Source organism: Chaetodon auriga, chromosome 8, assembly GCF_051107435.1.
Source record: "Chaetodon auriga isolate fChaAug3 chromosome 8, fChaAug3.hap1, whole genome shotgun sequence".
In the NCBI taxonomy this organism is placed as follows: domain Eukaryota; kingdom Metazoa; phylum Chordata; class Actinopteri; order Chaetodontiformes; family Chaetodontidae; genus Chaetodon; species Chaetodon auriga.
Genome location: NC_135081.1, coordinates 9,300,040 through 9,327,629, shown reverse-complemented (window position 1 = coordinate 9,327,629; position 27,590 = coordinate 9,300,040). Strand labels below are relative to the sequence as shown.

The 27,590-nt window shown below is 41.5% G+C and overlaps 1 protein-coding gene across 1 annotated transcript; it reads left to right on the top strand.

Annotated features, from left to right (window-relative positions):
- Positions 1-592: 592 nt before the first annotated feature.
- On the top strand, positions 593-26,410 carry eif3ea (eukaryotic translation initiation factor 3, subunit E, a). Its single transcript, XM_076736444.1, has 13 exons — positions 593-697; positions 1,891-2,008; positions 2,249-2,366; positions 4,412-4,454; positions 5,475-5,579; positions 10,823-10,948; positions 11,312-11,436; positions 14,747-14,873; positions 15,530-15,631; positions 18,885-18,994; positions 24,356-24,458; positions 24,943-25,077; positions 26,242-26,410. The coding sequence occupies exons 1-13, from the start codon at positions 608-610 to the stop codon at positions 26,275-26,277; spliced, it is 1,338 nt and encodes a 445-aa protein (XP_076592559.1). The 5' UTR covers positions 593-607; the 3' UTR covers positions 26,278-26,410.
- Positions 26,411-27,590: the final 1,180 nt, after the last annotated feature.

Below are 27,590 nucleotides of genomic sequence, written 5' to 3'. Positions count from 1 at the left end.
CATCCTTCTGAGAAACCGATGAAGTGAAAAAAGCACACACGTTTCCATACATGAGCACGAAAGAAAGTCTCTCTCTCCACAACAGGGCGCTGAATATTAACTGTAATTCTAACAAATATGTATATATGTATAATACATAATACACTGTATATAGACCTCACAAGACCATGTTACCCACATTTTACACTCCTGAACTTAAAATTCTATTAATGTTCACATTTTTTCTTGCCATTAAGGAATGAATAAAGTCACCAAGGCATAAGATCATTAAGTCTTGCGCATGGCGTGACTGAAACAAGAAAATGGTTTTAAACTAAGGAATTTGCCATGAGGATAACTGAGCAAACAATAAAAAAATCTATCTATCTATCTATCTATCTATCTATCTATCTATCTATCTATCTACATTAACTGTCAAAACAGTGCCCGATTATAATTAAGTCATATTTACATCATTCAATTAGTAGACAGCATGGATTTAGGTTCCGCTTCCTTATAGTCCTGTTGTATGTACTTCTCACAAATGGATGCTGAGGATGTCCCTGATTGGTCCGCCCCTGTGTACAAAGCTGAAATGTGCTTCCACTTCCCTTTCCCCGGAGCAAAGATGGCGGAATACGACCTCACCACCAAAATTGCCCACTTTTTAGACCGTCATCTCGTTTTTCCTCTTCTGGAGTTCCTTTCTGTCAAAGAGGTACGGACTATATTAACACATAGACACTTCGCTAAATGGTTTTCGTAATTTCAAGAAACTATTTACGGCTTTTGAACAGTTGTAAAAGCCGTATGAAGCAGGGAGCTGGCCACGTTTTCTGTTGCTGTGTAAAGTAGCCACTTTTAAGAGGAGTGGAGCCGGAAATGTAGGTTCCTGCGTTCAAAATAAAAGCTAAAAATCACTTTGCTTTTGACAAAAACGGAAAACTGTCAGTGAGATTAGGGCCGTAGAAAGTGATCTAATGTGTGTAGTAAAGATGCATTCAAATAGTATTGAAAATTGCGGTATGAACAATTACGCAGCAGTTTATGACACCCTAAGATTTCACTAGATTTACATTTGAAGACAAAGTATCGGAAGTCGTGCTTTTAATTATGATTATAGCTTTACTCTGGTTAAGTGAGCTGCGCGCTGTTTCCCATTCAGGCGGTCAGAGGGGTGCGCGTTTTCCTCACTCGGAGAAGTAGACTATATACAGTTGTTGGGCGGTGCTCCCTTACACTTTAGCATTCTGCAGGTTAGCCATGTTAGCCGCCCAGTCGGGATACAATGGTCAATAAAACAGTCCGATTTGGTCTCTCAGGTTATGCTAACGCTTGGAAGCTAACAGGAGTGGTTCATTTGCAACAATAACCACAAAGTTTAACAGCAGGAAAATTATTAAAAATGCTCACAACGAGTAACACAAGTATTAGCAGACACCCAGCGGGTTCGCTGAAAGTAACGTAGCATTGGCTACGGAAGTTAACTTAAAGCTAAACTGAGTGTTAGTAACTTTCCAGCCGCCTCCAGTTGTTACGCGTAACGTTGGTTAGCAAGCAATGGCTGTCGTTTTTGGCCCAAGTGAAGCTGAACGTTGTTGCAGTGACGAACAAAAGTCAGCATGCCATTATAGCTTGATCAGTACAAATATTGTAGATACATAATGATTTTTTTCTTTTAAAGACTAAGGCAATTCACATCAGCACGAGGGGCTTGGGGGGTTTTGTGGGTATGGATGGCAAAAATTAAACGTCTTAATGTATTTACAGTAAGTACTTTGTGCCGTGTCACAACAAGTAAATTGGAAACATAGTGTCAGTGTTTGTGACTATGTCAGAACCTCTTGGTTAGTAAATAATATACAAAACATCCCCTCACCTGTGCTTTGTATTATTGGTCCTGTTCCCTAGATTTACAATGAGCAGGAGCTGCTTAATGGAAAACTGGACCTCCTCAGTGACACAAACATGGTGGACTTCGCCATGGACGTGCACAGAAGCCTTTTTCCTGAAAAGGAAATTCCTCATAGTAAGTACTGATGCTTGGTGTATACGTGCTCCTCATCTCCATTTCTCCACCAATAGCACACACAAAAGCAAGGATGATACTGAAATTGCTTGATAGATGTCATGAAGGGTAACTATGCTACACCACTTACTCCATCCAGACTTGATGTAGCAGTAAACTTTGTTTTAAGTGCAGATCGTATATGTAATGGTTTACATGTGGACATGTAGCTAATGACTGTCTTTATCCTTCCTGTGTCAGCTCTAAGGGAGAAGAGGACTGAGGTTGTGGCCCAGCTGAAGCAGCTGCAGTCAGAGACAGAACCCATTGTGAAGATGTTTGAGGATCCTGAGACAACAAGGCAGATGCAGTCCACCAGGTAAAGTCATATTTAGTTGAGTACTATTATTATCCGAATAACAGATTTTAAGCAAAACATGATTCTCCTCATTTAGGTTGTGAAAGGTTGTCTTTCTTGCCATGATCGTAGGATTAGTAAAACATGTCATTTGAAGCAGCAGACCGCACAGCAGCATTGCAAAGGGATTTTGTGGAGTCCATGGAGCTGCATTTTAAATGAAAAATGTATTAAGCCTTTTCAGGGGCGAAGTCAGTAAAGACAAAAGTAAAAAGAGACAGACGAAAGATGCTGCGGTTAACTTTATTAAGACTGTTTTGTTGTCTGCAGTGATTAAAATAGTTTGGTCATAGTCAGTCTTTTATCCTTTCCTTTGTGTCTTGGCGAGTGTGTACAGTTAATCAAAGGCATTTTCCATTTTCATCTATTTCCAATTCATACTGTTTTATTCCATTTTTTTTTTGTTGGACTATAGACATTTGTTTATTTAAGGCACAGATTTGTAGGAACTGTTATGAGTTTTGAAGCCTGATAATAGCATCATTGTCTTAGCACATGTCTATGTCATTTTTAGTTTGCTGTCAGTGTGGAGTAAGGAGGAAATCTTCCTTTTGGATGAAGAATCATGTGTCTGTCTTAAGTTATACTATTTTCTTCATACCATTGGATTTGTGAAACAATAGGAAACTCATCTGGGGTCAATGAAAAACTTGCTCTGAAGCCAAAGGACATGCAACAGTTTTATTCCGCTATTATGGCCTGAATAATTCTTGATGCGTTTGCTTGTTTTTGACATTATTTCTGGATTAGAGGATCATCCAGTGCTGGAAATGAGGAATGGCTTCATATTTAAACCCCATTGCCCTGTACGTTTGGGTTAATATACGCAGATCCACAAAGCATTTTACAGGGTAATACAACCTGCTGGTCTTACTACTCGTATTGAACAATTGGCTAATAGGCCTGCATGCCCTATTTGGCTTTATTTAGATAACTGCTGAAACCCCGCTATCATTGTAAATCATGTTGGTACCATATTCATAAAAATTCTATCATTATTAGACACTGTGGAATATGATCACCATTAGGGTAATCTATGACTTATTTTCTCATTTGTCTGTACTTGGTAAAGCAATGAAAAAAACGTTGGGGTTTTTCAGGCAACAAGCCGATGGCTCCTTGACGTTTTCAGTGCAGAAGGCGGCAGTAATGCTGTGCAGACTTTTACATGAACGGTTGCCACTTGTTGGACATCTGAGCAGCTGATTCTCATCTAAACCTCATAACAAGTGCAAAGCAAAATATAAGATATTTTGTATTACTGTTAAAACAGACGTTATTCACATAGTATTCTGTTTCCCATTTTATGTCCAGGCAGAGGGATACATCTGAAGTCCTGTTTGACATGTTTTAAAAAGTAAAAAAAAATTTTTAAAAATGCATTTTTGTACTGACATGGGTTGCATGGCCAGCGGCTGTTCCCATAATGCACAGCATGCTAACATTCCACACTACAGGGAAGTCAATATGTAGAGCATCAGCAGAGAAGACCTGTTCTGAAGCAGTGAGGAATCCTGCTGGAGCCTAAATGAGATTCACTTAACACACATCACACATGTGCCAGCAAATGCACACAAATTCGTTCACATGGAACTGAACATACTGTACCCAAGAAACACACATAGTTTCAATGTGGTGTCCACATAAATACCAAGATGTTAGGCAAAGTTGTAAAATGCAGTTGGGATACAACAGTTTAGAGGAGCCAGTGCATTCCTCTATTTTGACAAAGCCATAGAGACTCAGAGGCACTTTCCTCACCAGACATAATTTGTTAGACATGGCTAGCATAGATCTGTAGTAGCCAAACCAGATGTAATAAACAGCCCATCACCCTGTTTTAAAAGTGAAATGGTCTTCATTTATGCACAGCTCCTGATTTAGAACAGAAGTGGAAAAATATACCTGAATAGGACTCCAAACGCCAGGATTTCAGCCAAACAGCAACTCAAGTCAAATGACCTCTAACTACAAGAACTGTCTTTTTTTTGTTTATTTTTTTTCAGAGATGGACGAATGCTCTTTGACTATTTGGCCGAAAAGCATAACGTAAGTGGGCCTGATCTGCTGACATCTCACTTCTTCAATGCATTTCTCATGGCTCCTGTGTGAACCCATGGTTGTTTTAGGGGGGAAGTGGGAGGGGCAGGCTGAGCAGGGAAATGCAGAATTACTTCCCAAAACCCTTAACTCATTTTCGGGGTTTGTATGGCTTGCACAAATTCTGTGGACATTTACATTCTGTGGTGAATTGTTAAGAATAAACGGAGTAGCTCGGGACTCGTGGATAGAGCCGCAAAAATGCCGGAGGTTCTATATTTACCGTGATGTTTGGCTTCTTACCCTCCCCTCCATCGGTCCCCTCCCACTCCGGTATCCCGCTGACCTGCATACTGTCCTCAGTGCACCTCCACACAGACCAGGCTCAGGGCCTCTCAGCATGCTGTGGGAAAGGCTTTGGCGGCCCAGAGCACCCTCTGTGTTTCGCAGTTATACTGAACCTCAGTGAATGGCCTGACGTCAGTGCACACTGCTGTGAGAGACTGGACAGCAGGAAGGACAGTTATATATAGGAAGACAAGTAGGCTTGAAATAATAGCCCTATATATATACATATGTGTTTCTAATTTAGTTCACATGACCACTTCTTGGCAGATTCATTACAAAAGTTAAATATTCTCTTCCCATTCATGGCAAAATACCACTGATATGATATAGCAGTGTTTACTCTATATTCATTTAGCAGTGGTATGCCACCACAGCGGGTAAAAGTATGTTACTGTTACAAATAAATCTGAAATTAAAATTAGAACTTTCTATTTAGTTACGACGATCTAAAATATACTTGGTGTAGCCCTGATGTAAAAAGAAAGTAAAAAAAATTCTTATGAATTAGACCTTAACCCTGAAATGCCAAGAGATATGACACTGGCATTTCCTTAGGCACCGCAGCTGCATAAAATTACAGAGCAAGCACGCTGTTTGATTGCAAGTATTGTTTGACTTGGTCTGTCAATGATTCACATTTTCTCTGTTGCTGATATTGGTACTCTCATTTTTCTCTTGAAGTTTCGTCAAGAGTACTTGGACACGCTGTACAGATATGCCAAGTTCCAGTATGAGTGTGGAAACTACTCCGGTGCTGCAGAATATCTCTACTTCTTCCGTGTGTTGGTAAGTTTTCAACTCTTGTCATTGACATTCAACACCAGTTAACATTAATAGTGATGCTCGCTGATAACTGTACACCTTACCTCACTTAACAGAGGTCTGTAGTATTTTACTATCCTCATTTATATACTGGCTGGAGGGATTTCTCTGACATATTAAAATTGAACATCACATTATGTTTGCCAGATTGCTTTAATTCCTCAAAAGGCCGATGCTTGCATAGGAGAGGAAAAGAACACTTAGAAGTAATTGAATGTGAAAAGCTTACGTCATTGCCTATTCAATTCCCTGCACGTCTTTTGTATTAAGAGGAGACTGCTGCTCTAAGACTTGAGTAGGATCTTTTACTGGGCCAAGTGATCAGTGGCCGACTGCATAATCTGTCTGTAGTCTTCTCACGGGGCAGGCCTCGGTAGACAGCTTATTGATTTGAGTGCTGTGGCCAGATAGTCCCTTGTCACGACTTCTGAGGTTATAGTGTGCTGAAGTTGTGGAGGGCGTCTCTTACTTAGCATCAAGAGGCCGTGCATGTATGGTGGCAGGTGTACTTATTGTGAACTTATCAAGGGCTGTCTTCATTAGGCTGCTCTTTCTCCCTGAAAACCTCTAAAAATGGTGAGCTGTAGGAAAAAGACAAATTTCTGCAACACAAAGATGTTGATGAAATCATTTTCAAGATTTAATGTTTTTAAAAATCGAATAATGCCAACAAATGTTTTACTGACATCGAGTATTGTCAGTATTCTTGTTGCTGTACATGCTCACCCCCTATTTCACTTATAAACAAAGAGACTTGTTGCTTGGGTCCTGGTATTTGTGGCATCTCTCCCTTTTACGCTCAGAAATGAATGAAAAATAGTGAGTGGCCTAGGCACAAGTTGACTACAAGGACTACTGGCTCTCAGAAGACTTGAAAGTCTGTCAGTGGCCTTGGCCAAAAGCAAAGTTTGAGTTGCTGTAGAATTTTGTTTTTAGCTGTGTGAATGCTGACACCTCGTCTTTGTAGAGATATCTTTTTATTAAGATTCTGTTAAGCTCTACCTTCAGTTTGAGGCTAGTCTTTGATTCCAAAAGAAAAGCTAGACAAGTACAGATATCCTTTCAGTGATCGGTTTTCTGAGGGAGGTGGAAATTTCCGGAGGAGTGGATATGTGAAGAAACAACATACTGGTTAAATTTAAAGGGCCTTCACGCTAGACGTTTTCAGCAGGTGATGATCTATTGTTGACTAGATCCTGTGGCTCTTTTCCCAGTCGCCTTTGAAGCTGTGTGTGCCCCTGCAGGTGACGTGACACAGTGATGATTCAGTCAGTGACTGCCAGCTCCGCAACACTTTTCAAGCTTGTATACTATCCAATGACAAGTCACTGTGGATGTTGATGGATTGAGTTGGAGGAAACACAAAAGCACAAATGACACCAACAATAAGCCATGAAGCGGAGGATTTGTGGTGCCTGTTATTTAGCAATGCACATTTCGAAAAGGTTATTTACGTTTTCTGTCCTATCCTATCCTATGGGAATAGGAACTGAGGAGGGAAATCAAATACCTGGACATTTCACTCAGTAACTGTATTTCTATGTGCATTTTGTATCGCTTTCAAAAAGGCTACAATGTTATAATGGTTCGATTGGAGAATTAGTGCCACCTACTGCGTATTCTTGATAGACCAGCGCCAAATAATTGTATAACAGAAGTAGATGGAAACAGTTTCTTTTGCCAATTTTTGTGAAATTCGATTAAAATTTGCATACATTTGGATGGAAACCCAGATGTGACAACATAAAGTTCTTTTCTGTGAAGTTGTCCAGTGTATGAGACCTGCATCCAAGGTGATTCCATCCTTAGCTATGCAATTGTTACCTACTCTGAAGCTGCTTTCAAGGTCACATGTAGGGAATCTTCAAGCTTGTAGCTACCCCCCTGTTGACTTATATTGTTGCTCCATCTGAAATAAAACTCAAATTTCCAGTGGAAATTTAGCTCGGTTTTGACTCCTTTTGATGTTATCTTGCATCAAGTGTGAGGAAGTTCAACTCGGCTGAATGTCCTATAATGACCAGAAGAGCCAGCCTGCATAGCCAGTGGTTTCCAAGTGTCACTCTGTTCCTCTTGCTTTTGTTTGTCTTTGGTTCGGCATTTAACTTTGCGGTAAAGCAAAGGACTCATGCCAAACCCAGCCCTAAAAGAATGGGCAAGAATAAGATCAACATTTTGTCTGTTCATTAGAGTGAAAAACATTAAGACCATCTTTTGTTCCTAGTCTAATTGGCATTTGATACTACACTGCGTTGCCTCTTGTCTTTTGGATGGCAGTGACTCTGGCTAGTCATGCACTCTGCATGCAGTGTCCCCTCCTCAAAATCTTGGCAGTGACTCAAGCGATGATGAACCCACTTTGCTACAAACAACGCTCTTAACCCAAAGCAGTTGGGTACTTCATTTGATGGGTTTTTCACTGATCTGCTCAAATCTGTAGAAGGAAGAGTTGCATCCGAGACAAGATGACGGGTAATTCATCCAAGATTTCCACTTCCACTCCATACCAAAAAAATGCATTAAGAAAAGTCTTCAAAAGCAACGGATATGTCCCACTGTTCCAACAACAGTTGTTTATGGCTTTGCAACTCAGTCTAAATAAACCAAAATTGCTTTAATTGAGGTATGTTGTTCGAAGTCCAGCACATTTTTTTTTCTTTTTACCCCTCAAATTGTTAGACCCCTCATTTTAAGTTCCAGCCAGATCAGGCTCTGTAACTTGATATCTGTTGCTTACTCTTGACAATGCAAGAAGCTTTTAGAGAGGGAAAAGGTAGAAATGGATTTCATTAGTGGGAATGTGTATACCCCTCTCCCCCTCCCCTCTTTACGGTGTTTTGTGGACCTCCCATCCTCACAGGCCCCTCTTCTGTCTCTCCCTCCCCTGTATGGGAGAGGTGAGGCTCCATAAAGTCATTTAACGTGGGAAACCCAGTCAATTAAAAGAAGGAAGCCAGCCTTGCAAAATCCATGCCTCAGGTCTTGTTACAGTGTGGCCTAGCCCGAAAAGAGCAACTTATTCATATCATCACTTAATGCAGGGATTGAATGTTAAGAATAAAGATTGAGTATCCCGACGGATCCCCAGCACAGTAAATTTATTGTTGCTGGTCAGTCAGCGAAAATGTGCCCATTTCACAAACCAATGGAAACTTAAGGTAACTGCTGGAAAAACCCAGGTATTGAAACTTTTCTAGCGTGGCCACTAGTGAAAGCCAGACTGTGTGTGTGTGTGTGAGTAGAAAGCTGCCATAATGACCTGGAGGTCAGCCAAACGTAGCAGGCTGGGACTTCCAAGAGAAGGAAAAAAATAACAAACAAAACAAAACACTTCAACAGACGAAATGCTGACCTTTATACTGGCAGGGTAGCCATTTTTTTTCTCGCTGCTACAATACTTATCTTTCTTGTGACTTTTGCACGGGGGGAAAAAAAAAAATTCAAAATGGACCTGTGTGGTGCTCTGTGATCAAAGAAACTCTGCTGTTGTGACCGGGCCGATTTGCACAGACACACACCGTCTTACTGTGTTCTCCTTTGGGGGAACACCACAAGAGATTTTCCAAATATTTTCCCCTCACCTGGCATTGCCTCACATTGTAGTAGCTTGTTGACATGTTATCAGAGTGTAACTGGTCTTTGCCAAGTGAGAAAGTTTATTTCTGAATAAACTTACCAATTTGTGGGGTTCAAGCGGAAATCTGTTCTTTTTTTAGTGTTTCCTCCACTTGTCCGTCTGTCGTGTCTCACAGCTCCAGCGGCTGTCCGACGGTGTACGGGGGTGTGTGGTTAGGATCGAGGTTTCTCTGGCCGCCCAGCAGACACCCACCCTGACTTCCTGCTTGACTCATGTCACTGCGTCTGGTGTTTGGTGTTATCGTGAGCTACTGTGGCGCAGAGTTTCCCATGAGCCCTAGGGTGTAGTCTAGTGTCCACTACTGAGTGATTGCCTTGCTGAGGTTCAGAGGCATTCTCAAGCTGTGTTTCATTAGCTGATTCTTTTGTTTGTTTTAGTCTGTTCTGGAAATCAGAAACAGTAGCCTGCAACATTTTTGAGAGTGATTATCCTCAAAAAGATGTGTCTTGTTAGCATCAGTTCATATTTCAGCCTAATTACATTGTGATAACAACAGAGTTGTCCGGAGTTACTGAAGGCAATGGATGGAGATTATTGCAATTACCATTTTCATGACTGAAGTGGAGGAAAGTTTGCACATGATGTTAACAAAGCGGCAAATGTTTTGTATGTGGCCATCAGTGGCAGACACCTCCTGAGGATCCTGCCTTTTAATACTTTCTGAATGAGATTTTCTATGGAACGTAACACAAACTAAGATAATTTACTCAAACTCAAGCTTGTTCTTTTAGTCTGCCGTCTGTCTGTCTGTCTGTCTGTGCTCACACATTTGGGTGATGGTGTTGTATCCATTAAATAAAGCAACTGAACCTGCCCTCGGGCAGGGATGATGTAGTTTTTTTAATCAAAGCTTGCGCTGTATCATTATTTCATCAACCAGCATTGTGCAGCAACAGTGTCACACTTCAGTCTACAGTAGATCTTAAAATATTCTCTGTAAGGTGTGTCTGTCTCACCCAACCATCATGTTGATTGTTATTCTTTCACATTGGTGCTGAGGTCATTTTTCACTTAGTTAGTGACACAATTTCTTCTTTTTCACGTGTGCCATGTTGGAGGACCCAAATCTTTGGTTCAATTTTTTTTTTTTTGTTGGTTATATAAATAAAGACTAATCTGACTGTGGCATGTTATGGCAATGTCAAAGATAGGCTTCACCATCATGATCCTGTCTCTGTGTGCATAAAAACCAGGATAACTTGATAACCCTCTCTGCAACTGCTTTGACCATTCTTTTGCCTCATGCTGATATGCCATTAGATTGATCTAATTGGGAATGATCTCCAGCCTTCCCAATCAAGTAAACTCTGCATGACATAATTTAATCCATTCATCCCGTATAAATAAGAAAAGTGACTGTACTGTGCAGCAGTGCCACTGAAGCCGAGCAAGCAGTGGCAAGTCTAGTCCAACGTGTACAGATACAGATGTTACTGAACAGTCTGTCAGCTGGTATAAGGAGACTGTTAATCAAAATTTGGTTTGCCAAGTAATGTGGAAAAACTGTTGTTTGGTATGTTGGAGTGTTGTGTACTTTAGGTTTTAACAGTGCACCATGTTTGCTCCCTAGGTGCCATCTACAGACAGGAATGCCCTGAACTCGCTGTGGGGCAAACTGGCCTCTGAGATCCTGATGCAGAACTGGGAGGCAGCCATGGAGGACCTCACCCGCCTGAGAGAGACTATCGATAACAACGTAAATGCCCCACTTCTCAGAATTTGATACCTCATTTAGATTCCCTTACATAGACTCTCATATTGACATTTTGCTTTCAGTACAGCTCTGCTGTGACATTTTATTCCTTACCCACATGCACTCATCTAACTACTTAAGAACTTGGATTTGAGTATGAAGTGTTTGTCTGTATTTGATTGATGGTCATGTAGGGAGCAAGAACACTTGAACTGTCTTTGTTGTGCCTTACTGGAGAATAGGACAGCTTTTATGTGACTGTGGCAAAACATATTTATAATCTAAAATTTTCTTTCTCTCCTCTGTGCTTGTTTTACACTTCGTCCTTTCTCCCCCTGCCTGTATTTCCATCTCTGTCCTGTCCAGTCTGTCACCTCCCCTCTCCAGTCTCTCCAGCAGAGGACATGGCTCATTCACTGGTCTCTCTTTGTCTTCTTCAACCACCCCAAGGGCAGAGACAATATCATTGAGCTCTTTCTGTATCAGCCACAGTAAGTAACATTTGTAATCTAATCTCATTTAGTTTAGTTCATGTTTTAACTCCCTGTTTTTACACCCAGGAAATTGCAAAACTTCTGAGTATACCAGGAAGTAGTTGTAAAGATAAGATCCTATTCCACAAAACAAGGACAACAGGAAAGACAAAGTTCTGCAGCTTGGTAGAACTTTGGGTCTGTTGGCCTATTAAGGTGCAGAGAAATGCAGAGCTGCAAACTCGTATCCTTTCGGTGAAAATCGCCATTTTGAATAAAAAAATATGGCAGCCGTGTGTTTTTTGTAGAAAAAAGCCTTTCTTTTCTTTCCTCTCTTTTTTGTTTACATGCATTATGAATTTTGTGTGATTATGTGTGCGGTGAAAAAACGTTTGGTAAATTTTACCAGAAGTTGCCACATCGTACCTCCGGCAGACTGTATAGCAACTCAGACCCAGCACTTTGTATATTTTGATCATGGTTGTTGCTGACAAATGTTTTGCTGCAGTTGCATTGCTATATTGTGACAGTTTGTGTATATGTTTCTGATGTGTTGTGTTCAGCATGTGTGCAGTTAGTGTTTCCTGTAGGATTTTTCCCAGCAGCAGTGCTGAACTGTGTGAGTTTTATTTTGCACCACCAGAAGATGGTGGTTAAATAAAGGAGATTGATTGATTGATCGATTGATTGAGAAGATATTTAGCATGTCTGCTGAAACAAGAAGGGCTTTAGACACATATTTGTACACAGCTGTAGATGTTGAATTACGTTGAATAGAATGCTTCAAGACCCATCCTGCCTCTCCCCCTTCTCTCTCCTGTACCTCTAGTTGGCCTCTTTTCTTTCTTTGTGGTCTCACCTGTCTTACCTGTGATTCTGTCTAATAATGTAACGCATGGAACACAGTACTTGATTAAGCATCCCACAAGAATGAAATCAAATAACTCCTGCTAGGCATTTTCACATTTCACATACAGGACACAAAATACCTGCCTTAGCAAGTAAGTGTAGATGTTTAATTAACTTGTTGAAAATTTTGACATTTAGAATTATGAACTTGCTTGTATTAGGTAGGTAGCATAGCCTTCATTGCTGCCAGCTACGCTTTCGAACGACCAGTGACCAATAACACACTGATAAATGATGGTAATGTTTAGGGGTGTTCAATTTATAGTCCTTGCTCATCCCAGACTCTGACTGGCTGCTTAACGAAATGCCAAGTTTGTTGTGTTTGGGGAGATTTTTATATAGCAGCGGTGCTAATCATTTAGCAGCAGTGCTGCACCGCTGTTGAATGCTTATAGGGGAAGCACTGTTGAATTTTAAATTTTATGTTTATTTTGGACAAGGTGTTCATATTAAAGTATATTGTGCTGAAAATTGTATTGTAGCTCCAAGGTAATTCTTGATTCTAAGAGGATTTGGAGAAAAGGCCAGTTATTTTAGAGCATTAACTTCATTTAGAGAAAGCCATTTGCGTTAATAGCACGTTTTTGGGTGGTGGGCTTCTTCATGAACCCTGCTGGTATTTTTAAAGTGGTTTCAGAAGTGTGTGTTTTCGTGTGGTCTGTTTACTCTCCAAGTCGAGAACGAGGCCATGTGTATCGCAGATCGGAAACTTTATACTCTGTGTTAAAATTTGCACACCACCTATTTTGATGTCTTCGCTCCCTCCCCCAGTTCTGATTGCAGGCTTGTATAATTGTACAGATGATTGGACTCCACAGACAGTATGACAGGCGACCACAACACAGTACACTCAAATGTCTGGTTCCCTGAATTTTACTCAGTTTTTAATTTTATTGTGGATGATTAAGGAGGCCTGCCCAATAATTACCAATGAAAAGCTCACCCAACCATCTGTGTGGACAAACTGAGGTAGTTTTGTGTGCTTTGCAGTTTCACAGTGCAGAAACCTCATGTTTTCCCCACTGAGGCTTGGCTCTTGTTTCCCATCTCTTGACCAGTACTTCCTTTGGCTGAAGTTGGTGACCAGTGGCTGGCCTTCAGCTCCACATATGACCTCCCTTACCCCTGCAGTCAGCAGATATTGGTCCAAAGCCTTGTGTACTATCGACAGACAGCACTGTCTTCAGGGGAAACAGTGCTCAGTAACCAGTATGTTACAGGTGCTACTGGGCAAATGACTGTCTGTATCACTTGTTAGATTGCTCAACATAATTTTCTTGTCCAGACAAGCAGTGAAATGGGACCTTGTTACCCTGTCCCTCTGCTGTGTTCTCCCACACACCCACCCCCTTGAACAGAGGAAATTTGAAGTAACACTTGATTTCTTGGCTGCTTGCCTCAGTAGCATCTTCAGGAAACCAGTGCAGTGATGCCTGTTGCCTCAAAAGTCAAGAGAAAAAAAAAGAAAAAGATGAAGTCCCTTAAGTGGGGTAGGGTGAATGCCCCCCCAGCTATAGAATAGTGACTCATGCAAGATTGCTTGCTATTGGAGCCCCCCCCAGAGAGTGAGTAGGTGTAAGTTAATCAGGAACACAGCACGGAGCTTTGCGGTCTTCCACGGGAGTCAGGCGACAACAAAGGGAGAGCTCCCCTAAAAGCAGACTGCTGGTGGCTTTGCCAAGCAACCCACTGCTGTTTTTAGACTCAACATCACTACTGCCACAGGTTCCCTGTCCCTTTAATTGTTTCAGCTAATTAAACTGTTGTCGACACTCTCTCTGAACCCCATGTGTTCCTCTGGCCTTAGCGATAGGAGACCTGAAGGGGCCCACTCCACTTCCTCTTTTCAGGTTTAATTCGGTCAATTGGAGGTTGAGTGGAGGGTGAGATTCAAAGATAGATATTTAAAAACCAACAAGAATTTTTTTTTAGTTGGTGTTGATTGATCTTGACAAGGAAAGTGGTCTGTGCCTGTGTGTGTACACCTTACAAGTTTTTTTTTTTCTTAACAGAACACTGTCTCCAGAATTATTGTGGGATTAGGATCAGCCTGTAACAGCGTCCTGTCTCTTGTGTTCAGCCCTTAGCCAGTTGACCTGTGGTTGAAACATCAGTCCCTGATGGATTGGGTTTCAGCTACTGGGCAGGTCCCTGCTCATTGATCTATATCTTGCCAGGGTTTCCTTTTTCCCCTGCCCACTCATAGGACACAAATGAAAGAGACGGCTTAAAGCTGGGACCCATGTCCAGAAGTGAGGGTCCTGTTAGGACATTTATCTGTTTTAGCTCCAAAGGCTTTTTCTCTGTCCTAAATGCCAGAAGCCCAATAGGCAGCCAAAATGTTATATTATGTGTCCTCGTAAAGATCACATGTTTGATTGTTCTGATAAGTGATTACCTTTATCCTCCCTCATTCCAGGTATCTCAATGCTATCCAGACCATGTGCCCGCACATCTTGCGTTACCTAACCACAGCAGTCATCACAAACAAGGATGTCCGTAAGCGTCGGCAGGTTCTGAAGGATTTGGTGAAGGTCATACAGCAGGTACCAGACTTCATTATTTCTCTGTTGTGTTTACAAAGAGCACACAGTTATCAGGTCATTGCTTATAGACCATAGAGGCTTCGAAGGATGAGTAACTGACCATGTAACCCATTGCTCACACTTCCTTTAAAGCACAGGGAATTTATATGGTTTTGGGTCCAAGCTGGAAAAGCCGTTAACCCAGTACAGTATGGTAGTAGACTGTAGTGTACCGATGGCTTCTACACCAATGACAAGTAGCTGTTTCAAGATATCGAAGCACTATCTTGATGGGTTGTTAGTAATCACTAAAACATGTGCTGAGTGCTCTCTGCTCTGTAGCCTTGGGTCAGGCTGGGTGTCTGAGCATGATGTGGAACTCTTCAGAATGGGTTTTCACTTGAGTCTCTGTAAATTGTCATGTTTATTTAGGTATCATGCAGCAGGTGATTTTCACTTTATGGCCATAGTCATTAACCAAACTAGGATTTCTGTTTTGTTTTTTTTTGGGGAATATATTTTGTATATATTAGTGATTTCATGATACCAAGGTCTTAAGTATATGTCTGCTTTATTCTGTATCTTAACATTGACTCAAATGTGAGTAGTAGCAGCTTTGATACAGAAAACATATGGATGTATTTAGGCATTAAAAATGTATTTCAATTTTTTTGCAGGAATCTTACACCTACAAAGATCCAATCACAGAGTTTGTGGAGTGCCTGTACGTGAACTTTGACTTTGACAGCGCTCAGAAGAAACTGAGGGAGTGTGAATCAGTGAGTAACCACTGCAATAACCTCACCAACATTCATTTCAACCTTTAGTTGTGAAACTTTGAGAGAGAGAGAATGCAGAGGTCTTCTGAGCACCTTGGATTTGCAGATCAGACTCCTGATCTTTCACATCGACATCGTCTGACCTTCTGCCTGTTCACAGTGTTTCTTTTTCTGGACCTCTGCGTGGGTCCAGTGGAGACAAAACAGTGATAGTCTGTGCCTTGTATCATACTATCAAATATAGAGGTCCTCTCAGACACTTCATGACTCAGGCTTCTGTCAGATTTTACTGTGGCCTGTAATTGACCCATCAGGCTAGTAGTTAACAGTAAAAGCTTTATAAGCAAAAGTCTCCTCAGAGGCGTGCAGACACTCGTTTTAACGGGGAGCTCCGTTAGCAACGGCATAAAGAGCATTAATTTCAATTTTGGTTTGTAATGTTTGAAATGCGATCGTAGTCATTGATGTGACAATCGATTATGAGTAGTATCCCATAAAAGCCCTCATCATTTCAAATTGTTGGCTGTTGTGCTAGTACAACAATACTTTTTTCTTTCTTTCTTTCTTTTTTTTTAGCTTTTAGGAACTCCTCAGGGTTTTTTTGTTTGTTTGTTTTCATTCAGTTGTATACAATGGGTAGACAAAATAACAGGAATGCCTGTACAGTATAATGATAAATAGTTGCATAAGCATAAGCCCAGTGGACCCTATTATGAGGGGCTGGTGAGATTACGGGGACACATTCAGTGCACATAATCAGATTTAGAGCGAGAGAGAGCAGGTGTCCTAACTGGTGTTGTGTTATATATTTCATGTAACTTGATCTTAGTTCATTCTTTACCTACACACTGTAATTTGGTTTTCCCAGATGACTCGATAATTTGGACCTACAGAGGAATAAAGGGCAAAACTTTGGGTTATTTGGCTCCTTTTTCATCTTTTGCCTCTCAACGATAAACTTTCAAAATGAAAAACATCTGGCCTGATCAAATGGCTCTTTCCCAGGAGTAAATGTTTATAAATCATGTCAGCAGTTTACTGACAGTTCCGTCTCATTTTAACCTATTTTTAAGCTAATACAAAGAATGTTCAGCTTCCTAAGTGACTATTTACCGAATGAGGAAGTTTTAACCAAACTCACTTGGGCAGATTTGTTTTTACTTATTTAAACCCTCAAAAACATCTGTGCATGGCCGTAAAAAGCATATTCCAGGAGAAAATGAGATTTTTCCTGTGCAAATGCCTCCAGGGGCCATCTCCAAATGATGACATGTACTATCAACAATATCAGAGCTGTATCCTATTTCAGCTAAGACATGACACGCCCTCAATCATCGACCTTGTTAAACACTTGGACTCACTTTTTTTAGGAAGTCTCTGGGTTGGTTTTGACCTCGCTTCATGGGGTTCTGTTTACAGAGACTCCGCTGTGGTTGAAATAGATGCTCAACCCAACTACTTCTCAGGTCAGAGCCCAAGTTATTCCAGGTGCTCTTAACACTACTTGTCAGTCTTATCAGAGCATGTCCAGTAGGTACAAAAGCTCTCTATTGACCTCGCTCAGTTCAAAAGCAGGTCTAGCAAGGTAGGTGGTTCCAAAAATGTTTAACGGCACCTTTAATGCATTACCTGTGATGGTCTGCAAACATTTTCCTAAAATGGTCTTGTTTGAAGTCAGTAATGCAGTTTTTTTCCACTGCAGAAATTCACATGCGAGCCTTTAAAAAGCACATTATTTCAGAGGTAAAGGGATGTTTCACAGACTGTGCCGTGATGGAGGTAAACAGATACTCCGTTGGGGTGGGCTCTTGTCTTGATGAGCATTTGTAATGCATCAATTTTGAGCCATTGAGAAGTGGCACCCGTCTATTTGCTGATTGTTGTAATAGCAAGATATGGGTATTGTTTTCAGCTCTCCTGTCTTCGGTTCACTGTACCCTGTATAATAGTTTGAGCCAAGTGCTCTCAAAAGGGGGGTTTGGGTTGGTTTAAATTGTCCTGTTCAGGCTATACAGTTTTTTTTTTTTCTTTCCCACCCCACCCAAATCAGGAATCACTGTCAGATGTTAGATGCCTGCATGTCAAAGAGTGAAAAATACAGGCCTACCTATAGTCAGGCCCTCAGATTGAGCATAAAAGGGCTCTTCGAGCCCCTTTCACAATTTGTTTAAGCTTTGTGGTTTGAATCCCAGATGACAGTAATTAGGGCACTTAACTGTTCAAAGTTTATCAGCCTTAGATAAGCGTTGTCATAGCTGAAATGTACGTTGCCTGATAGTGGTATGTAGTTGGGATTTATTCAGGCAGAACTCTGGGCAGATAGCAGCTTTCTAAGCTTAAGCAAACAAAGAACTGGTAATTCTTGGGAGAACTTTTGAAGATGGAGGTCTGTGATGTGAAATAACACTCAGTGGAGAGTTGGAATGCAGCACGTTCTTAGAAATGGGAGCATTTCACACACTGGTACCTGTGGGTCATGAACATTTACAGTAGATGAATTGGCCATATGCAGTCGTGTCAAAGAGTACAAGCAAGGCTGTATTTCTTACTGTAATAAGACACAGTGATACTGTATGTGGACGGCTGAAAAGACTTGCTCTCATCTGCAAGTTTATTTGGACTGGCGATGCTACAGTTGTTGGATGACTGTAGCCGTGAAATTTGGCCATCCTGCACACTATAGTTGACACTGAACCACCAGACCAGATGACTGGTGATAAGTTACAGACAATGTGGTCATCTCTGTGGTTGGCTCTGTGCTTGCTGTATTGCCTCATGTGGTGTTGGTAGAATTTGAAGATTTGTGGTTGATTTGAAGCACCTTGCAGGGCCTGGGATTACTTATACCTTATACGGGGAACTTTCATCCTTTAAAACCTTGGCCAAAATAAACCTTTTGGTAATGTAAATGTAGCCACTGTGATCCTCCCCTCCCTGTTTACTCTGACTATATATCAAAATGGAAGAATTTGGTTTCAGTGAATAGATTTCTTTCCCCTTAATTGAATAAGACATGAATTCCTAGAAGCAGAGAGATTGAAACTTGTAATGCTACACTCATGCCTCCGTCCCCTTTGCTGTTGAGTCTGAAGGACCCAGCATGATTGTCCTAATGAGTCTAAGAAAAGCTCTGACTTCTGTGCATATTTAACTCTTTCGCCTTAAACTCTTGTAAGAAAAACTTTGAAGTATGCACAAATAACTCTGTATAATATTTACACTCCTGTAATGTAACATGTTTTCTGTCTCTTAGGTTCTTGTTAATGACTTCTTCCTGGTTGCTTGTCTGGAGGACTTTATTGAGAACGCCCGTCTCTTCATCTTTGAGACCTTCTGCAGAATTCACCAGTGCATCAGCATCAGGTTAGTCACTCAAACTGAGTGAAACTACCATTTGCAAGTTTGGCTTCACATTGAGGACACTACTAATCCTGACCATGTTGCACAGCAGAATTCAGACAGACATCTTTCAAGACCAACAGGATATCCTGTTTGCTATCACTAGACTTTGTAAGCAGTCACTGAACAGGAAGCACAAACCTGGGCTTAATCATTAGTGGAATTTTCTGCACAGATAAGTGTTTATTGCCCCTTCCACACACTCAGCCATGCTGACCCCACACATCTCGAGGATTCAGTATTGTGAGGTTCAGCTGCTTCCAGGTCTCCACAGATTGGTACACTCACTAAACTTTTAAGGCCACCTGTGCAAGGCTAATTCATGGACAGTTCTCTCTCTGAGGTCAGGGTTTAGGTGGCTTGGGACGTTCCCAGCTGCTGTAACATGCAGGAATCTTATTTATTTATTTATTTATTTATTTGGAGAATGGAGGTCAGAGGGTTTTGTAGGACTCTATTGACTCATAGTTCAAAATTCACTTTAGTTGCATTAAAATAAAATTGACCTTGGATGCCTCCCTAAAACCAATAAATTTAGTTCATGCTAATTATAGTGAGCATTAGTGGAGAGAAAATAAAAGATTATAGTAATTGTCTGCAATTAAGAGAGATTATGGGATTTGGCTGCCTCTTTATATCATTTTTAGAGAGTGACAAAGATAAAGACCCTTCTCAGTCATTAATCCTTGTCTTTGTAATGGTGAATTTGTGCTTGTTGCTGTATCTAATTTCTGATATTAGATAACACATATGCTCTTTTGTTTATTCTTTTCCTCAATAATTTATAGTACAAATTTCCCACTGCTTTCAGAAAGCTTTATTCATAGCACACTACCCCTCAGGCATATCACGGATGCTGTAGATTTGAAGGAAGGTCTGCATTTCAAATATGGTCGACGAACACATGATGCCCAGTGGAAAGAGGGAATGAATTACTTCTGTTGACACGAAAATGATTGCATTGACTGTTAAATAGAGCCGTGGAGGTCTGTAGTCAAGGTTGAACCGTGGAACATGATCAGGCCCTGTCGAAATCTCCAGTTGCAGATTGTCTGGAATTGATTAGGAGTCCTGGTTCTTTTTTGGCAGACTTACTGCTATTGGATCCATTTACTTGTTAAAGACCACAAAGGTTAGTGGTAACACTGAAAGAGGAAGTCGAACGGTGATTTTTCTACTTTTCACCTTTTTTGTGTGTGTTGGGCCCTCAGTTTGTTGAGGTCTCTAAAGCAGGAGCACAAATCAGGGCCAGTTTCAGGGATTTCCGTGTTTATTTTTGGTGGTGTTATGACGATGGACAGAACATGTCTATTTCTGAAAGACACCCAAATTCCAAGTCATTAGTCCTCTACCCAGAAGCCCTCTGCACCCAAGCGTGGACTCAAATGAATTTGATGGCTGCTTTTAATGAGGACATTTTTACAGCTGTTGGCCATGATGGTTTCACAGATATTTAGCTCGACTTCTGCCCACAGCTTGGGACAAAAAAGTAGACCAGAAGTTGGCGTAATTGAGTTATTTTACGCAATAAATGCTTATGTAAAATGCACTGTAGGCAGTGAAAATGTGATTCAGCCTGCACTCGTAATTGCATACACACACATCCTTTTGTCTAGACTTTTCAGTGTCCCGGGTGTGTGTTTCCAATTTAGCTTTGTTTTCCTTGTTTGATTTACAGGGTTTATTTCCTTAGTCCTCCCATGACTTTCAGTGGCGAGACCCTGCTTTGACCTCAAATGCACACTTGTCCCTTGACATTTTGAGTAAGTGCACTAGACACATGATCATTTGGGCAGTTCTTTTCCCCTCATCATGAGAATGTATTTGTACACAACACACAACAGCTCACTGGTAGTTGGAAGGAGTATCTTGTGTATTTGGATGTAACACTGAAGATCTTTCCACCTCACAATTGAGTCATTAAAAAGACCACACGATCATTTCGGTTTCCCCGAAAAATCAATTTTACCCCAAGCCGAAAGCGAAGTTGCTCCAAATGGCTTGGAGTCTCCCAAACGCTATCATATGTTAGTGTTTAACAATGCATTCATTTTAGACCAGCCATGTTAAGAAGGGGGCTACTTTTGAGATGGATCCCTCCCATCCTCTCCTCTCCTCTAACAGAGTTAGACCCCGTTGCCTGACCCCTCTCTTCAAGTGTGAGGTTGGTATTGAGACCCAAAGGAGTCCCCTAGCCTCAAGTCGAAAGCTCAGGAGCCGGAGCAAGTAAGGGGTCGAAATGAAAGTGATCCCTTCTCCCCCAAGGAACAGGATCATGATTGTGTAAAATAAAACCAGTCATGGAGGCTGTCTGCTTGGCTTTAGGGCCAAAGGATGTCAATAGTGTAGGTTGTGTAAATCCTGGCACATCTCCCTCCTTTTCTTTTTTGACTTCCCCTTTTTTCTTATTTTCACCAAGACGTGGTTGCTGCTGTACACCTCTGAGAGACAATGAGATCAAGTAAACCTCTTCTGATATACAAATGTCCTTCCTGGGAGGAAAACATTGCCAGACTTTCTTTTATAAATTAGATTAGAGGAGTTTGGCTGGTACAGGCCAACACCCTGGGCCTTTTGGGGCACTCTGTGTTCCTGTGTTATGCTGCATAGATTACATTTAGAGGGTTAGGGGTTAGCTTAACTCCCTGGTGAGGAAACCAGATCGTGTTTGTTTTGATCATCATATCTGACCTGGACTTGACTGACATGTGCCCCCACTTTACTGAATTGCCAAACAAAACACCCAGTACCCCTGCGCAGCAATCACTTAATCACACAGGTAAAATGAGAACCAATAACAAATTTCATTGAAATTTGCCTTAGATTACTTGATTGTAGGGTAAATAAGTGAAGGGTGATTTTGAATGTCAGTGAATATAATTGAGGGATGCGTTGATTATTGTTCTTGAGCAAGAGCAAGATACTGAGGTGGACATGATAAGACCAACCCTTGTGTATTACTATTGCCTTGCTACTATATGTTACATGTCCTGTATATGCTTTGTGAAGCTTATAGTAGCCAGTATTTAACTGTCAGACAGGCGTTAATTCAATCTGTAGTTGTTTTTTATGCAGTAGTTTTTGATTATATTAGATATTATATTGCTATCAATATGGACTACAACTATTTCTCATTGTGCCATTTGCACTACATGAGCAACATGCAGATCTGCAAACTACAATCGTTGATGTTAATAGTGACAGTCTGTGATTGCTGACATGTGTTATCCATCATGACCTGAAGTTGAGTCATTAGACAGCTGACACTTTTCCAAACTTGTTAGGTTCCCAATAATGATCCATAGGAGCAATTTCATTGTCAAGCATCATTTTTCTCCAGGTTTTGATGAGCTGAAGTGTAATCAGCTGTCCAGCAGAGCTGTGTTAGTAGTTTGTTGGGGTGAGTGATGGGTTGATCAGTCTCTCTGTATTCCCTTTCTCCTCCTCTGGGCTGCTGAGATTGCTCACAACTGGTGCTTTTCTGTCTCGTTATCCACCTCCTCCATCACTTCACTGCGGTGAAAGTGTTGAGAGATGTGCACTGTCACTTGGAGACCAAACACTACTTTGCTCATTATGCTGAGGTAATGCTTTTATTTGTTGTTTATGCTTTTAATGCCCATCCAGACACTGACATCATTCCACTTCCCTTCTTTATGTGGTTTTGCCACCATTCGACCAACATTCATGGGTTACAAAGTGGTAGTCTCTTTTTCTTTTTCTTTTTGAGCCTGGAGGTACGACAGACATTATCACAAATCCCAAATAAGATTACTTTCCACCAAAAGAATGTCTTAAATAAGTCAGACTCTGAGAGCGACAGTTGAAATCAGTAATAGTGGTGTTGGTGGGATCTTTGTTTGCACAGTCACGGTGTGAGAAGTGGTGTGGTCAGGGCAGATTGTAGCTTACTAACTGAGGACGTCTCTCAAAATGTGATTAATGGACCAGGAAGTGATAATTAGTGGAGTAAATTGCTTTTATATAGGCCTTATGACCCTCATTATTTTGTCCAAACAGACACAGGCAATTCACAATGACAAATCTGTACTTACAGTATTTGATACAGTATCTGTGTTGGTAAGGTTTCAAGGGGTGGGAGGGGTTGGTGCCTTGCTTTTGAGATGAGAGGTAGGGTCGCTCTAGTAATTGTGGGCAGTGCACGGGGGGTTGAGGATATTTATTGGGGCCCTTATATGAAATGTGGTAGGCGTGGAGGGTGGTGGGGGTCAGACAGAAGGAATGGGGCAGGAAATGTGGGGGAAAGGGGGGTCTACATGGGGGTATCAAGGGGGGTCGAGTTATTTTGAAAGCCACAAGGGAAGCCAGCTGCACTGAGGAAAGCTTTGGATCAAAGAATGCCAGCCACCCTCATACCTCCCCTCCCTCCACTGTGACACATCCATGTCTAGCTGTATCAAAGAGCGGGCCGGCCTCCAACCTGGCTTTCATTTTGAGCGACAGTCACTGTTTGGACCTGTGTGTCATGACAAGCCTTAGCGGCCAGGTGGAGAGAGTGTGTGTCTTGGATAGAGGTACAAGAAAAATGAAAGGATAAGTAACCACAGAGGCTCACAACATGGGGTCGTCCCAGCTCTTCTAATTGAGTTATTCGTACAAGTCTGTAAATCAAGCTCCCATTAGTAGTGGGCCATTAGAAATGTTTTTGCGATGTGTTTCTTGTTGTGCACCTTTTGCCCTTAGCACAATATGCTAGCCATTTATTAATTCTCTCAAATGAAAATACTGATTTGGCACCCAATGTGCAACATCCATCATAATGTAGTGTAGTGTTACAAAGTTATGAAGTGTCAGTGCCTGCAAATGACTAAACTTACAGAGGAGCCAACCAAGTGCAGAGTGTGATTTTTAAAAAAGCCCTGTGCAGGTTAGCCACATGTTTTGGTAAAGACAGTCGTATTCTAGTAATACCAACAGCAGTCATTTCAGATTTAGCTTGTTTCTAATCATGATTTTTGTTTTTTAAAAATGCACACATTCTTTGTAATTCGAGCTCAATGCTAATGTCTGCATGATAAAATGCTTACAGTGGCAATGCTAAAATGCTGGTCTTTGGTTAATTTGCAAATTAGCACTAAAAGGGGGGATTCATTAATTATAGGGGTCCTCACGCATGGCAAGAATTGTGCCATGCCAGGAGTGCTACAGACTGAGTGCTTGGCATCCTTGCCATTCTTGGGTATTCTCTTCATTTTCAGGACAATCTGCCCAGCACTGAGACGCATGTTCTTTACTATCTGATGCTTTATACATGATGCCTTATATATGATGTTAGAGCACCATGTCTCTCCGTTTCCTCAACAGCATGTTGGCAGACAAACTGAACATGTCGCCCGAGGAAGCTGAGAGATGGATCGTCAACCTCATCCGCAACGCCAGGCTGGATGCAAAGATTGACTCCAAACTGGTGAGACCTTCTATCTTCTTCCTCAGTCAGTTGGCTCAGTACTTAACTAATTAATCAAAGCTTTTATAAACAGCCCTCTGCAAATTGGGCGGTAGTGACAGTCATGTAACCCTTTTAGATGTTCCTCCTGTGTGACTTGAGACGGATAAAGAGGCATTATTTATGGCCTGATTTTGTAATTGAAGGATACACAGCAAGGACATTGTACCCATAATATCTCACCCTTGTAAGGTCCCCTTTGTGAGGCTCCATGTTGAACCTGCATGTTTTGGCATACACATCAGAACAGTTCTCTGTAATCAGCAAATCACAGCCCAGTCCTTCAGAATGACATAGAATTATCTTGATGTGTCTACAGTAGATGTGAATGGGACCTGAGCAGCCGTTGCTTGGTGTTCGTAGGATGGGGTGTCTGCAAGGCCATGTGTGATTGGCTTATTGGTTCTTTTGTGAATCTGTAGTCCATCTGTATCTGTATTTCTAGGGCCATGTGGTTATGGGGAACAATGCCATATCACCTTACCAGCAGGTGATTGAGAAGACCAAGAGTCTCTCGTTCCGTAGCCAAATGTTGGCCATGAACATTGAGAAAAAGCAGGCCCAGAGCACCAAGACCGAGGTGAGTAACACACATACTGTACATTCGTAATGCACACAAACCACCACTCCCAGCACGTCGCTGAGGGCGGCCATCCCTCCCGATCAGATTGCTAAAAGGTCAACATGAACTCAGGGCAGTTCAAAGCGTCTCAAATGATCAGCCCAGAACAACAAGGCTAAAGAATGTTGATGAACAACCATCAACAAAAGCTCTCTTTACACGAAATAAGCCAGTAAGAGCAAGTTTAACAGAGCTAACGCTTTCATCCCTCCATTGCTCTTCAAAGGCCTAATGACAAGGTAGATTCCAAACAACCATAAAATGATGCCTGAGCACTGTGACTCAGCTCAGCAACGTAAATAAGGTGGACCCTCACACTGGCTTTTGGTGAACATTACTCAAAGCCTGGACTTCCCTGCACTTAGGACCTGCTGCAGATGTCTGGCTCAGGGTCCAGTCATCCCATTTAAGTGTGTTTTTGATGTTGACCTTGTGCGTTTTAGTGGTATGTAGTCTGTTCAAGTACTACAGAGAATGTCATAATCACGCACATAGTGAGCTGGAGCTGTGAGCTGTTGCCTCACACAACTCCCCGTTCCTTGAGGACATGCACATGTGTCAAAGCAGATTGATGGGCTGGTTCCCTCGCCCAATGCCTGACAGCACCAAGGCCACAGAGTTAAAACAGGCATGTTAAATGTTCACTTTTTAACTGTGTGTCTATTGAGTGGCTATCTTTTGATGTGCTCAATTACCCTCCTCCCTATTGTTTGAATATCTGCAGTGGAGTGCAGCAGTAACCCTGTCCTGTAAAAACACAAACCCCCTCTCTCTCATTAAGGAGTTTTTGTAATTTGACAAAAGAGGCTGCAAACAACTCGCAGAGCACCATTACATCCTGCTGTCCTCAAGGCTACAAATCACTTACATATAGAGAGCATTTACTGCTTACCATCTGGACCGGCTGCTGAGGGTCCCTGTCAACCCTCACAGCCACCCAGCACTTACCAACAGAACACACACATTACACACTCCAACAGGGAAAACGTCAGCACTTAACTGCTTGCACATGTATGTTACTTTTTCACAATTCCCACAATCAACAGCAAAAATTTTGTTTTGATCGGACTCAGTGATCTTCCAATGGTCTAATTTTCCGTTTTCTTCACACTTTTCTTCCAGACACCAAACTGGGCTGGTCAGGAATCAGGATTTTAGCGACACAGTGAAGATGGATCCATCCCACTCATTGTTTCTTTTTTTTTTCCACACTTGTCCCTCAAGGAGCACAGTACTGCTTTGCACTTGGTTCAAGTCATCACCAGTTCAATAAAAGTGACCAACAAAACCATTTTCACCCATGATTGCCTTATTTCTGGACATTACAAATGGCGGTTGAGGTTTGAGTGGTCAGACTTTTTTGTATCGGTAATACTTGATGAAGTTTTAATGTGCACATTGAGTCACCGAGTGGGACAGTTAAGACTGCTGCGTGTGACGTGGCTCGTGTGCGTAGTAATGATGAATGGCTGTTTAGTCTGTTGGTTTTATGGTGTTTTAGTGGTTTGCTTCACCGTGGCAGGCAGTCACACTGAGTGGGACGTCAGCCGAAGGGGGCACACAGAGGTGATGTACAGTTACCAGTGGTCACACTCTCTGCCAGTCATCCTGCCCATCTGAGGACATGAGGGAGCCATAAAGAACCATTAGCCAGACGGACACAATCTTTGTAATGTCCCACCCCACCCCCGCTTTCCTCTGCTTTTGACCTTCTCATAACTCAGTCCTCTGCCTCTCCTTTGTCACAGTTGCTCTCAAACTCTTTCATTCCTTCACAGGCCTTTTAATTTTCTTCTTCTTACGTATAATTAAACTACTGAACAAAGATTTTATGGAAAATACACATGCTTTATTAAGCAAAATCGAACGTTGGGACGTGCGTTTGTGTCGAGTGTTTCATCACCTGCATGTACTCTTTAACCACATGAAGTGCTGTGTCGGACTCTATAAACTGACTCTTAAACAGAAGAATGGCATTGTTATTTTGAGAAGAAAAGGGAATTGTATTCTCTCTATGCTTTTTTTAAGATGAGCCTAAAAGAGTTCTCATCTCTTATACTGAACCAGCTACAAGGTAAATCATTGCATTGTGACCATAGAAAATGTACAGAACATTGGCATGAAGCTGCGGTGCTGTCCATCAGTCAGTATGGTTTCATAGCTCGTCAGGATCCACAGGCAGAGCATGAAGATCTTATTCAGCACTGCCCTGTTTTGGTTTCCATTGGTTTTGTTTTTACCTACTATAAGTCAGTCTTGACTGCCAACCACAGACCTTCAGTGAGCTCACTCAATTGTGTTTTCAGGAAGTTTTTAAAAAGATTAAATCTGATGCAGATATTGATTTAAAGCCCCAGAAAAGGTGGTTTCAGATCGTAATTTTTAACATTACTCAGAACTATAGCAAATAAAATCTCAAAGTTTGTGCTATTACCACCTGCAACAGTTGGGCTGGTTTTGTCTTCACCTTA